Raw genomic sequence first — 18967 nt, 5'->3', positions numbered from 1 at the left:
TCACACTGCTGCCTGTGTGGAGTTACTTTTTTTAAACCCAGCTTTATATAAGTTGTTCACAAGGGGACTCAATGTACCCAAGACGGTACTGGTTCTGGAAAAAGAAACCATGCTTGGCTAAGCTAGAACAAGCTTCACATCTTACACATCCTACACACCCTACCATTTATCACTCAGCCATTAAGAAATGATTCAGAGGCAAGCTTTGATTGCTTATCATCAGAAACATATAATGTGATATCTCTTTCTTAAAGCAGAAAAAGACACTGAGAAGAAGATGCTGAGCCGTGACCCTTGCATGAGCTGAACTAGAATCCAATGGAAAGCCAGAAGAAAATACAAGGTAATAACCACAGACATTGATGGTAAACACGACCTCTGCAATAATTTAGGCTTAAAGGGATAGTTCACCCAAAAATGCATTTTAAAATAAAACAAGTTCAAGGTTCTACATTAACATAGAGTTTGAAACACCATCTCCTAATAATCTTCATACCGCATGTATTGCTGTTTATTAAGTCACAGCTGGTATAAAAAGACACAATATCAGAATTTAAGCAACGCCAAAAGGTTGATCAGGATGTCAACTGCCTCAACCTTAGTGGCAAAAAAGTACACTAGCAGTAACCTGCTAAAATACAAGAGCCAAATCGATGGAGACTCACCCGCAATTCACCCAGGCGATGGTACCCTGACCTTTCACGGCTTGAGCAACATCAGAGAGCAGCTTTAGATGAGCATCTCCAGACGAAGCTGAGGACACAAAAAACACATTTAGACGACTGTAGAAGAGACAGTAACACCCTTAAACATCATAAGCTTGTATCCAGTGTAAGCGGATGGTCTCCAACACTGTGCCCATGGCACCTGGAAGCCCGCATGGAGCCTGCATGTCACCCGCAGAGAAAATGCTATAAATAGCCTAAATTATAATGCTTGAATTGCCTTTATTCCCCATCCATGCAATTAAAGAAATAACTATTTTAATATTTTACATAACATTAAATATTTTTAATTTTAACATTTAGCCAATGCTTCTGATCTGCATTCTCATATGCTACTAAGCAAGCCATTGCTAGTTCAAAAGATCTGTGTGTGAGTGATTGTGAAAGAGAAAATCTGTGATTCTTTGCATTGATTTGCTTCTATTGCTCTCCTCAATTTATCCAAGTCGCTTTGGATAAAAGCGTCTGCTAAATTATTAAATGTAAATGTAATTCTGATTGTGCTATTATTATTAGTCAGACTAATAAACGATTATTAGGCTGTATGTAAGGGCTGATACTCGTCTAAAATATGTTGCAAGACAATATATAAATACATACAAAATGAAAATATGTAAAGGAATGATATGGATTCACATACAAACTCATAAATTAGACACTAAACGAAATGTTATGCAGTCTAACATTTCAGGAATATATATATATATATATAGGATTACATATACAATGTTGTAAAATTGCACATAAATCATTTCCATAAAATATGTGGTGAAGGCAGTCATTAGGGCGATATTTACAACATTTACTTGGTGATAAAAAGGGTAGACCTAAAATGTTTTGATCAAATATAAATGAATAAATAATACAAATAAAAAAATCCCAAAAAGTGAAGTGAATGTTGTTCTCCAATATTACAAGCTGTTCTTGCCATAGTACTCATGTTAATAATGAAAGCATTTTGCCAACACTCCTCGGTACGGAACAACAGCGCACAGTGTGAAAGTACTAAGTGTAAAAACAGTGACAGTTTCACTACACCGCAGATTTACACATTTGTGACAGTCTGGGATCTCATACTACACCACTGAACACGCAATCTGCGTTTCTTCCCATTCATCAAATCAGCCAAGGTCAAAGATACAATCATTTTGGGGTCCTGCCTTGTTTACCAGTATTGTCTTGGGTTTTAATCGAATGAACAGAGTTGAAGCGGTTACCTTTTTGAATGGGACGTGCCTGTTCACCACCTGATCATGAATGCGTTACTATAGTGTAAAGGGACTATCACAGTTAGCAGGATGCATCTAATGGAAATGCTTCACGGGATAAGCAGCGCTAGTCAGCTATCAATCAAACGCACTGTTCGATACACAGTCTTATGCAATGACCTCATGCGCTCGAAATGAGTCGTAACTTATGAAACAAATAAATCTTGATCAGCAAGACCTTGAGAGTCTCTTTCCCTTGCTTTGTGGGTGGGAGATTGTTTATGAACCGTTCATCCATATGGTACCCATATATGGCGCTATGCCTGCTGGTTCTGCTAATAACAGCCAGGAGTGATGCAAATGAATATGCAGTGTTAGGGGGTGTTTTTTGTAATGGCTGCAAGGGAGAGATGAGGGTGCTGAAGTTCTTTATGAGTCTCTGTTCAAGTTATTTTCTGTCTATGGCCATAAGATTTATATTTTCACAGCTAATGAGTATGGGAAAACTTCAAGTGTGCTGTACAGAAGGTCAAGTACTGTATCTAAAGGCGCCATCATGCTTTTGGCAGTGAAAGCAAACTTGACCTACCTATTGTGGCATGACAGGTTTGTTAGAATACAGTGGAATCATAGCTTTCTCAGTGAATTTTCCCTTAGGGCATGTAACACATACACTTCTAACAACGCAAGCTTGACTTTATGCATCGTGTTCCAAAATGTGTCAGGATCCAAAATCACAATGAACGTACACATTGCATTCTTGGCAAAAGTCTCTGCTTCTATAGTGAGCTCTCTTTCAGGTTAAACACTGTCGTGGTAGAAGGAAAGACAATCCTGCTGAGCAAGTTAAAGTCAGCATGTTTAAAACTAACACAGGGTTGGAACAATAACGATTTTTTGCAAAACCAGTTAGGCCAGTAGTTATGATTACCTGCTCAGCAAAAAATAAAAAAATGATTATATACACAACCATTTTACAGCTTTTGTATTTGAAAGAAGTCTCTTATGCTCACCAAGGCTACATTTATTTGATAATTATTTTAAAATGTAATTTATTCCTGTGATGGTAAAGCAGAATTTCAGCAGCCATTACTCCAGTCTTTAGTGTCACATGATCCTTCATAAATTCAAAATATTTGTTCCCTTTGCAAAAAGAAAAAACTATACAGCTATAATGCAACTGCATAAATTCATTCAGAATTTACACGCTACATGTAAACAAAATAATTTCTAGTATTTTCCAGTCAAAATACCGGCGTTTTTTTGTAATTTGAATATATATATATATATATATATATATATATATATATATATATATATATATATATATATATATATATATATATATATATATATATATATATATATATATATATATATATATATATATATATATATATATATATATATATATATATATATATATATATATATATATATATATATATATATATATATATATATATATATATATATATATATATATATATATATATATATATTTTTTTTTTTTTATAATATATAAAATACATTTTATGGCAATATAGTTTTGCCAAGGTGTGCGCGTAGAGGGTTGGTGAGCCATCCTTATTGTTGAGCCCAGTAGCAACCTTTAATTAACACATTCTGTAAAACAGCACAGACTTTTGAAGGTAACTTTAAACTTAGGGATCACTAAAACACATGCGTTCATTAAGACATCTTGGCATATTTGGCTGCTAGAGCTGCAATACTTTTATTGCATCTGGAAAAACTGCAGTTTTGAGATAGACATACCTGACTTGGTGTATAAAACAAGAACATTAGTTCTGGTCCTCAGAAGTTTCTTGAAATCCTTGTGGTCATTGACTTTCTCTATGAGTGGAGACACCTTCACTGCCTGCAGGGCGGATGACACTGCAACCTGGGGAGATGAGAGACAGAGACCATCATTTTTCACTGTCTGTGCCAAATACCACAGGTGGTTTCAAAGCGAAAAAAAACAACAAAAGAAAACAGGAAGAAAAAAAACATCCATTACTAACAAGAGCCATCATACCATAAAAGTAGTTACATCACATCAATATAACCCTATATCACTCTGCTACCAATTAGAAACAACTGGAAAGCAAAAACAGAAATGGACTACAAAAAAGTCTGAAACAGTTTCCCAAAAGTGAAATTCATTATTTATTCATATAATAAAAGTTTCCCAGTGCTCTAAAATAGCTCCTGAAATTATGCTCTGATGTGAGACTTATGCTGACTTATAGACTATGCTCTCTCTACCACACTCTCCATCAGTCTTCCCAGCTCAGATGGAGCTGAGCTGATAAAGGCGACAGCAGATAAAAGGTGCTGTCATCTAAAGAAGAGGAAAATTACAAGATCAGACAGGCCATGTCACAAAGAGAGGCAGTGACTAAACATATCATACGTCCTTATCATCTCCCCATGCCACATGCTTGAAGAGAAAAGACACTACCACAATAAGTAGAAATTAATGCTCAACCGTTAGTGGACAAGACAGATCAAATGTTATTTACAAAATGACATGCTGAAAGAAAACTCATTTGGTCTGTCGGGATGTCATCTGATAGCTTATCAACACCCTTCAAGACTGTCTGTAGTGTTTCCACATCCTAGACATAGAAAAAAAAAACTACAAAGAAAAGTAAAGTTAAACTTTTTAAAAACATTTTGTAGAACCACAGAATTCCCATGTGTGACATTGTCAAGCCTACACCACATTAAAGGTGGCTGAACTATAAAGACGTTTTAGCATAAGAAACAAAATGTATCTTGATCTTTTGAGAAAAGAGCTCTATGTACTATGAAAACACACTAACTTTCAGAACTCAAAACTTCCTCCCCAGTCCAAAAACAGCAAACATTTATATTTTGAAGGATCTCAGCTTTAGATTTTTAAACACAACCCATGATCGTTTCAGTAGGATTTTATTTGTAATGCATAGCGTGCTGCATGATTACATATTTTTGTAGGCCCTCAACAAAGAGCCAATAGGATTATTCCATTTTGCTTTTAGATTATTGCAGAAAAAAAACTTTACTTTAAAATACACAACTTTTGAAGCCTAAATACAATTGGCAGAAGTAGAAAGCTAAACGTAATACACCAGTCGCATGACTTCAACATCACCGCAACTAAGCTTTCGACGACTCTTTAAATATTTATTTAAAAAAAACAAATAAAAAAAAAAACATCTAAAATGCATTTTCCCTTAGATTTTGGGTTAGAATGGTTTGTAAACACAATAAGGCTGTAAAAGCAGACTAGCGAGTAGATACGTTTATTTAAATGTCCCGTGTTAGCTATCTGTCTTTTTCAAGACAAATAGAGGCTTTAAAAACAACAACATCAAAATACACACAAAGGAGTTTTACTAATGTATTTTAAGTTAGAATAAAACATGCAAATATCTTGAGCTTGTGTTGTTAACCACAGACATTTCAAGCATTTAACCAAAAAACAATTAAAAAAACCCATTGACTTCAGAACGATGGAACCATAAGTGATAAAATGGTAAGTTATTTCATCATCCCGGTGCAGTGCTCATTTAATATGCAAAAGTGTATTAAAGTGTATCAATAAAAACTAGCCAATTGCATTCTAAGGATCAGATAAAGGGTGGAAAACAGTCAGGAAACTAACAACAACAACAAAAACTTACTAACAGTGTGTCGTGGCAGTTTTTTTAATCAACTCTGAATAAGAGACAAATCTTAATAAATTAAATAAAATGGTTTATTCTTTTGCAAAAGAAGAGTCAACAGTCATACAGCCATCCTGAATGTCTGCAGAGCATTGCCTAAAGACTAAACAAAAACAGTTTCCTTTTATACCCTTTCCAAGGTCAGCATTCTGCACTCCTTCTGTAATTTTCCACAATCATCTGTCTTTCAGTTTTACACCTGGACCCTCAGAATCAGGGTCAGGGACCCACTTTTAGGTGATCACCTTGCTGGTTTTATTCATAAGGAATTTTCTTTTATAATTAAATTTTATCCACCACACAGTGTAAGTGGGAAAAAAAATATGCAGAACAATGTATTCTCCATCCTCTCTCAATAAAAAGGGCAACAACTTTACATAATACAATGGAATAAAATAATAAACAACTGACAGTAGCTGTACAAGTCCGCAAAGATTGATCGTCACCATAATTGGAGTGTCACATGGAAGGGTTGGTGAGAAACACAGGTGCCTCAGACACTGACAAAACCTTCATCTTTCTACATGACAAACCATACTATCCTTCATTAAAAATCACAGCTCACATTCTCTACAATGGCAGTGACCTGACTGAATTCATCACTGCACACTCTGTTGAGCAACACCATTACATCTGGACAAATGTTAAATAAACAAAAAGTCTCTGTTAGTCTAGCATTATAAATATCTCAGTTCTTAGCTGGAAACCTAATTCAGGCAGGTAAAGAAGGTAATTTACTGCACCACTAGCGGAAGCAAATGGAATTGTAATATGCTCGAGCAGCCTAATTGTCCCAGACGTAACAACATTAGCTCAATCAATGGGGTGGGTTTGGCCTAGGACTACCTGTTTGTTTGAACTGAATGGTGCGGATTCTGAAATCCACTACCGCTTCAATATACCTATATACACTCACCTAAAGGATTATTAGGAACACCATACTAATACTGTGTTTGACCCCCTTTCGCCTTCAGAACTGCCTTAATTCTACGTGGCATTGATTCAACAAGGTGCTGTAAGCATTGTTTAGAAATGTTGGCCCATATTGATAGGACAGCATCTTGCAGTTGATGTGGATTTGTGGGATGCACAACCAGGGCACGAAGCTCCCGTTCCACCACATCCCAAAGATGCTCTATTGGGTTGAGATCTGGTGACTGTGGGGGCCATTTTAGTGCAGTGAACTCATTGTCATGTTCAAGAAACCAATTTGAAATGATTCGAGCTTTGTGACATGGTGCATTATCCTGCTAGAAGTAGCCATCAGAGGATGGGTACATGGTGGTCATAAAGGGATGGACATGGTCAGAAACAATGCTCAGGTAGGCCGTGGCATTTAAACGATGCCCAATTGGCACTAAGGGGCCTAAAGTGTGCCAAGAAAACATCCCCCACACTATTACACCACCACCACCAGCCTGCACAGTGGTAACAAGGCATGATGGATCCATGTTCTCATTCTGTTTACGCCAAATTCTGACTCTACCATCTGAATGTCTCAACAGATATCGAGACTCATCAGACCAGGCAACATTTTTCCAGTCTTCAACTGTCCAATTTTGGTGAGCCTGTGCAAATTGTAGCCTCTTTTTCCTATTTGTAGTGGAGATGAGTGGTACCCGGTGGGGTCTTCTGCTGTTGTAGCCCATCCGCCTCAAGGTTATGCGTGTTGTGGCTTCACAAATGCTTTGCTGCATACCTCGGTTGTAACGAGTGGTTATTTCAGTCAAAGTTGCTCTTCTATCAGCTTGAATCAGTCGGCCCATTCTCCTCTGACCTCTAGCATCAACAAGGCATTTTTGCCCACAGGACTGCCGCATACTGGATGTTTTTCTCTTTTCACACCATTCTTTGTAAACCCTAGAAATGGTTGTGCGTGAAAATCCCAGTAACGGAGCAGATTGTGAAATACTCAGACCGGCCCGTCTGGCACCAACAACCATGCAACGCTCAAAATTGCTTAAATCACCTTTCTTTCCCATTCTGACATTCAGTTTGGAGTTCAGGAGATTGTCTTGACCAGGACCACACCCCTAAATGCATTGAAGCAACTGCCATGTGATTGGTTGATTAGATAATTGCATTAATGAGAAATTGAACAGGTGTTCCTAATAATCCTATAGGTGAGTGTATATCCTAGTTAAAATTATAATCAAAGCCTTAATCAATATTTATCCTCCTATATTATTATAATGACTTTTAAATGATTCTTTCCAGTTGTGATATTACTTAATCAATAGAACCACTGATTGTTTGTTTCTTCATACATCTTTTCTAAAGTTTGTATTTGGTCTATGAGGAGGGACTGAGGGTCTGGCCTAGGGATGTGTGATGTGTCGCTAAACACTTGATAGCAACATGTTGTCGTGTGTTTGGATTTTGGAGGGATCACACACCCCTAACATGCCAGGAGTGCAGTAACAGTGCTTGCTCACTTAGCCCGGCTTCCAGAGATGAAATATGGATTGGTCTTTCATTTTTATATTATATTTTATTAATTTTATATTTTCTTTTACTGAAACACTAAAGAATTATGGTGAATACTGTCTGTACCTCGTACTGAGAGAAAGCACATGTTATCAGTATGTTTTGGGAAGCTGTCTGGTCAGAACTGGAGCTCAAACAACTCCAACCTTGGAGAGACTGTGTATCTGTGTATGTTCGCAGTATTCTGTGTTACAGATCAGCATTGAAGGCATACAACGGGATGTTATTCTGGACATGTTGGCACCTGCTCCACACCTGGAAGGTCGCTACGTGCCTAATTCCGGTCAACAAGTGCTCTATGGACACGTGAATCTGATTACCTGACAATGTGTGGAAATTTACTATGACTATCTATTTTCTCTTAGCCAATCAGAATCATTCAACTTGCAGTAAGGACGTGGCTAGACCTTGAAAACAGTACTGTTGAGAAATTGTTGTACGAAAAAAAACTGGTAGAGGGAGCGCGGCCTACGAACTCCTTGTGAGACTTGAAGCTGGCTTCTGCTGATGAAGCTGCAAACTATTCTTCAGTACATTTTTCTTTAATTAATTGCACTCCTGACTCTTGGTCTTTATTTCTTCACTACTGGTCCTGGGTCATAAACGGTTACCCCTAACAGAACAAACTTTATCTTTACAAGTCCATTTGGTGCCACCAGTGGTGCAGAAATTAAATACTCCATCTTTAACACTTGCTTAGGCCCAAATGTAAAACTATTGGCATGTAAATAAATCAAACTTGAGTTCTGAATTCTAAGAACAATAGTATGACCCTCGTTGACGTAGATGACATAGCAAATTGCAAGTCTTTACCAACTTTTTTCCCCCCTCCAAAACTTAATGTGGCAACACATGTGGAATATTCCATTAAGTGGGCCATCAAAAATAAAATGCAAGGAACGAAATCAATGTCATTTTGATTCGTTTTATATTAATAACAAAAATACAGTTTCATGGTGGGTAAATATTTTTTGTTATATATACACACAGTGTTGGGTAAGTTACTTTAAAACAGTAATTAATTACTAGCTACTAATTACATCTTCAACAGTGTAATTAGATTACTCTCTCCAAAAAGTATTGATTACTTATTACTTTGAATGAATGTGTTTAATCTTAAATCCCATATCCTCAACCAGTTGAAGAATACAGGAATAGACACAAAACTGCACTTTTAATTCTTTCAAATAAACAAACTAAAATTGAATAAATTATTCTTGACCTAAACAAAGTGTGTAAAAGGTTACATTAAAAACATATTTTCACATTACATTTTGATGAGAAATCAACTATTGTCTTATGTCTATACAGTATTTAATGCAATTACATCAGATTAAATTACAGAAAAAATAAGAGTAATCCCTTACTTTACTTTTTCAAAGGAAAAGTAATTCAATCAAAAGTATTAGATTACCCATTAATTACACCCAACACAGAATATATATTACATTAATTTCTCAATGCACCGGTCACAGGCAAGTAAAACTTTTATTTTCTATGGAGTAAAGACAAAAGATCAAGGATTAGAGACAACGTTCTGTTCCTCCTCCTGAAATGAGGAGTTTCATTCAGTGGCATGCATTTCATTAACACTGTATGAGCAAATGGGGTCGAGCGAGTGGACAACCTGTGCAGACAGGGTGACATCCCAGCGGCCCCAGCGCCTTGGGAGTCAGTGAGAGTGTGAAGATTATGGTCAGGGCTAATTAAAGTTCTGCAAAGCTGAGGGACCTGAGAAAATCACACCTTCTCTGACTTCAGCCGTGCTGACAGGGGGAGCAGACATGGTGATGCATTATGAAGAAATGTCAGATCGACTCACTGAAGTATTTGAAAGGACCAGCTTACTTTCAGCAAGTCACTCAAGTCCAACATTAACTTTGAATGGGTCATATCATGAAAGATTTCTCAAAAAGACTAAGCTGAAATGGCTCGTTCTGAACTATTACACCTTCCGACAACGGGTAGATGAAAATGACCACTCATTAACTCTTCAACAATGCCTGTTTGGTCTTCAAAACACTGGCACAGAAGGAAGCAGTATTATTTCTAAAAACAAATCCAGTCAAAGTGTGTGCAGTTGGCTGTGTGTAACACCTACAGCTCCGCACATCCTTACAAAGGACCCCAGCATTAGGAAAGAGTGACTTTAGGCAAAATTCATTTCAGTCTAATCACATTTCAACACAGATCGATTTGTGAACAATAATGTAATTTATGCTTTGCGAAGAGCCTCTTAATGACGAATGAAGCAATGCAAACTATATTGAACCAGACAGCAAACACTCTTCCTGTAAATAAATGCAGCAAAATCTAGTCATTTGGAAGGCACAATATGTACGATTTTTGGATTACAATATCCAAAAACCACTAGAAAAATATATTTTGTTGACTTGTCTACTTACATTATCCCGAGAATGTTTAAATCCAGAGAAATAAGCTATTTTAACTAGGACACGGAATGTGTCCGTGCGTCGCCTATCAATGACATCATACCCCTGTTTGTAGAAACCATAGAAACACCAAAAACGCTTTAATATATTATGTGTTTTATTAGACAGGTGAGCAACTATTTGGATACATTCATCGACAGAAAGGTTATCATTATTATATAGCTCACTGCAGTGTGAACAAGTGTCTCATAGTAGCCGCCGAGCGAACGCACAGAGTAGCATTATAACATATGACTTTTAACATACTCAAATGTATCTAATGTAATAAAACAGCGCTGCGTTGGCCCACATTCGCATGAGCGGAAGAAACGTAAGCGGTCGTCTGCAGCATAATATAAGCTCCGTGAAATCAAGGCGTCATCAAGCTATGCCTTTGTTTTGAATAAGCGACCTCTAGCGACAAAAAATTAATTATGGCTTTGAAGACATGGAACAATTAATAAATAAATGGCCTGATAATTGTAAGGGTCAGGGAGAAGTTGAAAAATGAATAAATAAAAGTAAATTATGACTATGTTTTGTAATAAACCTAAATATTATAGTTGGAAATGATAGAAGTATGAAGATACAATTGTTCTAGACAACATTTATAACTATCTCTTCAGTTTTTAGCACTGCTAATGTTAAAAGAACAGGACAGAATCCAAAGCCATTGATTTTTCCTCAAACGACCCATCTTTAAACCTGAAATGTACAGTTTCAGCACAGAGACAACTGCAGCATTCAACTCCGTTCAGATACAAAAGAGTTAGTGTTCCATGTCTAGTAGTCACATCAGGTTTCCATCCCTATTTGGTGCACCACCTATTCTTCAAACACTCTGTCCAAACCTGACAGTCGACCAATAGAGCGGGCCCATTACTGTCTGGCAATCATCATGTCCTGTACCTGTTACAAAGACTTTCATTTGGCTTTCCCTGAGCAGTGGTGTTCGACGTGGGCATTATCCTAACAACACTAGCTTTTGTACAAAAATGTGATTGTTATAATCATCCACTGAAAAGCTTTGATAGACAGGCCTGATGACTTCCTGGCGATCAATGAAAAGTGAACAGAACAAGTTGAAGAAATGTTGTGTTATATTTTGCACTACTATTTCATTCGAAGAGCAGCTCTGGCTCAAGGGAATGAAGAGAACATGCAGGGAAGAATGGGGTGATGGAGGAACATATTTTTCTGCATATTCTTAGCTGAATCTCTTAGTTCCTTGTGGACTCTTCGACTCAACAGGGATGGTCTGCAAATCATTAACATGGGAATAAACGATTCTTCAACAGACAGATATGACAAAGCTTTCAACAGCATGCAGAAGAATGAAATTCTTACAATAGGAACAGTGCTTTCAATTTCTCTCAAAATCAATCTCCTCTTTAACCCAAAACACATTAAGAAATTTTTAGGAAGAAACTGATGTCCAAGTAAAGACTGAAACTCCAAAGTGCTAAATGACATTTGGAGATAAAGAAGAGCACAACTGGTAAGGTTAATAGCGGGTTATTGTAGTATATAACAGTACATCAAACTCAATGAAAATATCTTATCACCTAGGTTTGCACGGCCGACCCAGATGAAGTCTGCAGGGGTCTTTTCTCTTCAAATTTTGTGCATTGATTCAAGTGATTAAAACCTGAAGGATTCAATGGTATGAAATTAAATGCTTAAGTTAAAAAAGTCTGGGGTTGTTTTGTCTCTTATGCTCACCAAGACTGCATTTATTTAATCAAAAATTTTGTAAAAAAAACAGTCACTGCATGAAAAAAGGTGTATCCGGACCAGTATACTCCTGTATACATATGCATATGTATGTGAGGTTTCCGGGTTTTTCTGGAAATATACTGTTCCGTGTTACTCTGATCCGCTTTTTCCCACATACATTCGGTAAACATCAAATTACACTTACACAGGAGTATACCATGCCCGGATATTGCCGGATTTCAGTGTTTTCATGCAGTGAGTAATAGAGTGAAATATTATTACAATTTAAAATAACATTTCTATTTTAATATATTTTAAAATATAATTAATTCCTGTGATGGCAAAGCTGAATATTCAGCATCATTACTCCAGTCTTCAGTGTCACATGATCCTTCAGAAATCATTCTAATATGCTGATTTGCTGCTCAAGAAAAAAAATATTATTATTGTTAAATACAGTTATACTGTTTAAAATGAAACTATGATTTTTTTCCCCCCAGGATTCTTTGATGAATACAATTTCAAAAGAACAGCATTTATTTGAAACCGATTTTTTTTTTTTTACAAATGTCTTTGCTGTCACTTTTGATCAATTTAATTAAATCATTTTTGCATTCAATGTATATTGCTATTAAAAAAAAATAAAAAAACATTGAAAACCGGCAATAAAATATAATAAAAATGATCCATAGGATATGACTTTTTGTGATGGACGATGGTCTTATTTGCATAAATTCTAGTTCAGAGAAGAAAGAAAATCAATAACATAGGAGTAAGTCAGCGATGATAAAATTCTCATTTGGGGCGAATTATTCCTTTAACAGTAGATCATCATTTAATAAAAAAAAAAAGAAAACTACACTTAACTTTTAGAATTTGCAAGGCTCTACTATATAGCACAGTATATATTTCCTCTGTGATCTAATTATGTCCACTATGTTCTCTTTGACTGTGGTTTATGCATGCTATTGCTCCTGCTATTAATCTTCCACTCAAGGAGACCAGCGTTTCAGTGGACCCTGCTGACATGTTTTGCACAGCATGGGAAACACTGTAACAAAAAAAATGATCTGTCATACATCAACGCAAAAACATCTTGATTAATCAGCAGCGGTAGCTGTCATCTACCATGCACTGCGCGACTGACATCGCAAATCTGCTTAATAAATAAAATCTCATTTTCACATTTAAGGTCTCACTGATTCAGCACAAATCGTACCTCTCCTCAAACACGCTTCTTCTTCCTGCTGAGCCAAACAACACGGGGGGGCTTCGGCCCTGCAAAGCTGACGTAGGTGATTCATAAACAGGAGGAAATGACTCCGTGACTGAAACAGTCATGAGTCAAGCACTCTCACACAATGAGTTGCAATAGCTTACTGTACTATGTGCACAACACAGCTAGTCATTTCCATACACAACATACTGCTGGACCAAGCAATGTGGAATGGGGAAGAGAGGGGGTTATGGGGTGCATGTAATCAAGATTAAGAGATTTTATAAATTGCTCTGACAAGCGGGAGGGCTGGAGGAAAGCACAGATAACAGAGAGAGGCTTCTCTTCCCACACCCAACCACCACAAAGTCCCAACAGTTCAGGAGAGTACCTTTGTTTGCGGTGGCAGGCACAAAACAGGATGTGAGACAGGAAAGCTCCTGCGTAATGGGAGTTGACTGACGTGGCCGAAGCAGCTATTAGAGTGTGGTGTTGAGGACACGGCTCACATTGATTCACAAATAGGTTGCAAAACAGGGTTGATGCACTTTAAACTGAAGCAAATGCGGGTTAATTAGCTCTAAACAGTACAAGCTCACTTCTATCATGTTCATCAAGAACAGAAAAAGGAAGACCTCTGATCAAGGTTAAATAACATTGCTACTGTAAATATAAACCTTGCCCTAAAGCAAACTGTAAGATGCGGTTAGAATATAATCATAATAGAGAAGTAGGAACATCAGTTGGTTCCACCGTGGTTATGTTGTTGATGCATCTGTAATGAGGGAACCTGTCAGATACTAGTCCATGCTATAAATGGGTCAAGATGATCAAAATATTTTGTACAAAAAAAAAAAAAAACACACACATTCCATCTTTGTATTCATGTTGGCTTCATGCATAATTTGAAAAACACTTTTTGATTTTGATTTAATTATTTTAGAAGTGTCAAGTCATAATATAACCAAGTAAAAAAAGAAAAGATGTCCTTGCACCTAAAATACAGTGTACTGTACACAACTTATCTATTTTTCCAAAGCATTTTTCAAGTAAAATTTTTTTTTGATACATGGATATCAACAGGTTTCCTTAAAGTTTTTTCACTGGTCATAAACAAAACAGGCCATTTCATTAAAAACTTAATTAATTCATTAAATTAACACTAAATAACACACAGTCATGGGGGATCCGCTGTGTCGTTTTGATCGACTTTGATTGGGTGGACAAAACGTTTTCAAACATTAACAATATCTTTTAAAAAGGTCTCTTTTTTTTGGACAATTTTCAGACACACCACCTAAACATTATTATAATTATTTTTTTTCTTTAAGTTCTTAAAAATATCTAAATGACACTTTTTCCATCATATAACAGGTGCAGTGTGCTTGAATTGTAAGCATTCTTCATATATTTTTGAATAACAATCTGTACAAATATAATACGCATACATTACACCACCATTGACCTCTACAATACTTCAAAAACACCTCTAACATGTCCACATTCATATTAAAGCAAAATGCATAATTGAAATAAGTGGGAATGTTTTATAGCAGATATCACCAGCATTAGTGAATCCGATTTGACATTAGATAGTTGCATGGTGCGGATTAGATGTGCATGCATGTGAAGCACACCGTTTCAGGTGTAACGTTATAGCCACCAAAAACAAGACCCGAGAACTGATGAATGAGACGGAATGATCTTGAGTCTCTCTCTTCTCCTGTCAACTTTGAGCTACTGCTGCAAGAGGAACAGAAGATCATTCCCTTTTCCTTTCGTTTTCGTCTTAAGTCAGATACAAAACATCTGTCCGATATGCGCATTTCATATTATTGCTCATATCGAGCCATTAGATACCTTAGAAAGACTCACCAATAACAAGAATAAGAACATTTCGATCGGTCTCCTTCGTCTCCCGTATCGGTTCCAAGAAGCCATGATGCCGCTGCCACGTCTGGCCACGCAAGCGCAAACCATATACCTCCAAATCCCTGGAGAACGCGGTGCTTCTTAGGAAATGTAGTTTCTTCGGAGATGTAGTTCATTAAGGACGCCTTTGGGGTGGGGGAGGGGGGCACACACACACACACACACACACACACACACACGTATACTTGAATATGTGTGTGATTTTATCTCATGTAAATTATTCATCATCCATGCAGAAACGGTGCATAGTCATTCTACTCAAATTACTTTCTTGTTCTTGAACATAAGCTTCAAAACTGAAAATAATTACCTATTTTTGATTAATCTGAATGCTCATATGGTTCATGAATTAACTGAGTTACAGGATGGTATCAAAATAATTTTTAGCTCCATATATTGAATTGAACGAACCACAGTTATACTGAAAATCTTACAAAGTCAACTAAATATTTTACAAAAGCCTATAGGCTAAAATAACTATTGCTCGTGTTGCAGTGAATGGCTCGACCTACAATGAGGGAAACGATCAAATTATTTCTTTATAATTTATGTGATGGAGTTGACACATGGTTGTGACAGATTTGTGACCACAAACAATTATAGCTATAGCTAAAGATTGTATAAAATTATAGAATTATAAAAACCTATACAGTAAAACTCACTAGGAATTGTGTGAGCTTGTTGAACTCATAGTGATTAAATGTTGGATGGTGTTGTAAAAACTAAGAAGACACCTGTAAATAATTTAGAAAACAAGTTTTATGTATATATATATATATATATATATATATATATATATATATATATATATATATATATATATATATATATATATATATATATATATATATATATATATATATATATATATATATATATATAGTGCTGGGCAATCGATTAATCGTGATTAATCGCATCCAAAATAAAAGTTTGTATTTACATAATATATGTGTGTGTACGTGTATAATTATTATGTATATATAAATACACACACTTGCATGTATATATTTAAGAAAAATATGTTATATTTATATATAAAATATACTTATATTTATATATAAGATAAATTATATAAATATATATACAGTATATACAAGCAAATATATATATATATGAAAGCACAGCAGCTTTAAAAATTCACATTTAAGGTGTGACAATGTGTAATTTGTTTTAGAGCAAAATGTGAAACTATGTAAATTTTACTCATAAATAAAAACAAGCATTATATTAAAACAGTCTCCTTCCAATTTGGCCTACAAATTGATTGAATAGCTCAAGAATAATCAATAAACTATTCTTTTGTAGGCCAACTGTATAAGTTGCAGGTTCCTTAGCAATTTATCAGCAGCCCTAATAAGAATTAACAGTCAGAAATATCAGTTTTATAAATGTATATTTTATAATAAATATCTTTGAATAACTTATTTTTCAAATTAGTCCAAGGTGTTTCTCAGTGTTGCTATTTCATGAATATGTAAGCCCTATAAGTATTTTCTTATGTTTTCATGCCTCATTACAGAAGGAAGGAATTAAATAATAGGCCTACATAATTATCGTTTCATATTTGCAGTGATCATGCTTATGTGTCAAACACACTGTAGTGCCACCACCTGGATGTGACCGTGGTACCACACAACTGTCTTGAGTCACCTCCCTCATCACATCCCCAGCTGCTTAATGCATATTGCAGCTTGCAGTGTTTGGGCGTATAACGTATTTCCACAGCCTATGTAATGTGACAGTTTTCAAAAATGAAAGCAACTTTTAAGAGTCAAGCCAATATATTTACACATGGAGTTTTCTTTGCATCATTTATTTATAAAAACATACATTTAAAAGTAAAATTGATTGGATACAGGCCTATTTTTTTAAATGAAACTAAATTTATACTGGCTACTCCATAAATGCTATTCACCTTAGACAGGGGAAATACACTTACATTATTAGAATTATGACTTATTTCTTTCTTATATTGTAACTTTCTCTACCTTACATTTATAGTCTGTCAGGAAGGACCTGTTTGCCCCTTAGCAGTGTCAAAAATTAAAATTTTTAGAGACAATATTTGTTTTTGTTTTGTTTTGTATAAAAACAAAAACCGAAAAAGTTTACTTTTTTTTTTCTTTAGAATTTTTTACTTCATCGGAATGGTTCGAAACTTGGTAAAGGTTTTGGCACTTGCTATTTGAGCACACTAAAAAAAAACATGGACATGATTCAAAAAGGTTCAATTGTCCTGAAAAAAATAGTCACACTGTCTTGTATTGTTCACAGTCAAAAATGAATGCACGTTGGAAATTAATTGGAGATGAATTTCATCTATTGGAAACGTTTGGTACTGCGCCCAAACAAAATCTTACTGAAAGCTAATTTTTTTTAGATATTTGGAACACAGCTTGTTTAGATGTATTGCTTTGAGAGTAAAATGTGTTTTGGAAAATATATTTCATATAAATTTGTTTTATTTAATTTTTCATAACATTAAATGTAAAAAATTTTTACATTTTGTTCAAGTGCACTTTTTTTCACAAATATCTGCCAAGTGTCGTTTAAAAAGAGACCTAACTTAAAGGTGCACTAAGTAAAAAAAATTCTGTAAAATCTCCAAAAACCACTAGGCAAGTGTTATATATTTTGTTCAGTTGACTACTTACAATATCCCAAATGTTTCCAACTATTTGTAAATCGTGAGAAAATTGCTATTTTAACAAGGGAACCGAGACGTGTGAGGGAGTCGCCTGTTGATGGCGTCAAATTTGCGTTCCCCTCGGTTTTATTTTGCAGAAATGCTTTACTCACCGCAGTGTGAACAAGTGTCATAGCAGCCGTTGAGCGAACGCACAGAGTAACGACATAACATCATTTTCAACACACTCAGATGTGTCTAATATGATAAACAGAGCTGCGTTACCTCATACTCATGACCGGAAAAGCAGAAATGACGCCGGCGACTGTGGCATAATAAAAGTCCCGCCGCTTGTGAGGCTTGTGTTGCGCTCTTCTTATTAACAATCACTCCTGCTTCTGCTTCTGCTTCATTCTACAGTAACGTTAATAATCACATCCATGAACATGAGTCCTATCCCGATTTTTTTCCACTGGCTGTGAAGTGAAGACCACATGTCCCAAGATTCTGCGCTCAAACTTGGCTTCATCAAACTACGCCTTTGTTTTGAATAGGCGACCTCTAGTGGACAGAAAAGTTACATAGTGCAGCTTTAAAGCTGCAGTTTGTAACTTTTTGCGCTCTAGCGGTTAATAAACAGAACTGCATGCGTCTTGCGGAAGAACATTGCAGCCGGAGCTACTTCTCTCTCTTTATGTCTATGGCGAGTCACGCAGGGACTGTGCTCCTCCGCAGCGGTTCCTACCAGACCGGTCTGAAATAGTCCCAATATAAACACTTATTATAAGTGTACCATAATGATTCAGGGTAAGACAAAAACACGGTTTGGAAAATGGATTTCATGTTGTACATTCTCATTATATAATTTTTTTTGTAAATCTTGAACACAAAAAAAGTTACGGACAGCAGCTT

The 18967-nt window shown here is 35.9% G+C and overlaps 1 protein-coding gene across 2 annotated transcripts in view; it reads right to left on the bottom strand.

The window, feature by feature from the left end:
- The window catches only part of pdia5 (protein disulfide isomerase family A, member 5), a 73662-nt gene extending 58197 nt beyond the window's left edge, over positions 1-15465 (bottom strand). Inside the window, exons 1-3 of one of the 2 annotated variants that reach the window (XR_013816912.1) lie at positions 15373-15450; positions 3710-3836; positions 666-753 (exon numbers count right to left, since the gene is read on the bottom strand). Coding sequence is in view for 1 of the 2 variants with exons in the window: in XM_079821992.1 (XP_079678118.1) it covers positions 666-753; positions 3710-3836; positions 15373-15438 (281 nt within the window). In the remaining variant the exon portion in view is untranslated. Of the gene's footprint in view, positions 1-665; positions 754-3709; positions 3837-15372 lie in introns of both variants that reach the window. The other variant, XM_079821992.1, reaches the window with a different exon arrangement.
- Between the last annotated feature and the right edge of the window lie 3502 nt (positions 15466-18967).

This window comes from Gobio gobio, assembly GCF_949357685.1.
Source record: "Gobio gobio genome assembly, chromosome: 7".
Lineage (NCBI taxonomy): Eukaryota > Metazoa > Chordata > Actinopteri > Cypriniformes > Gobionidae > Gobio > Gobio gobio.
The sequence above is the reverse complement of the archived record's forward strand: the minus strand, read 5'-3'. Positions and strand labels throughout refer to the sequence as shown.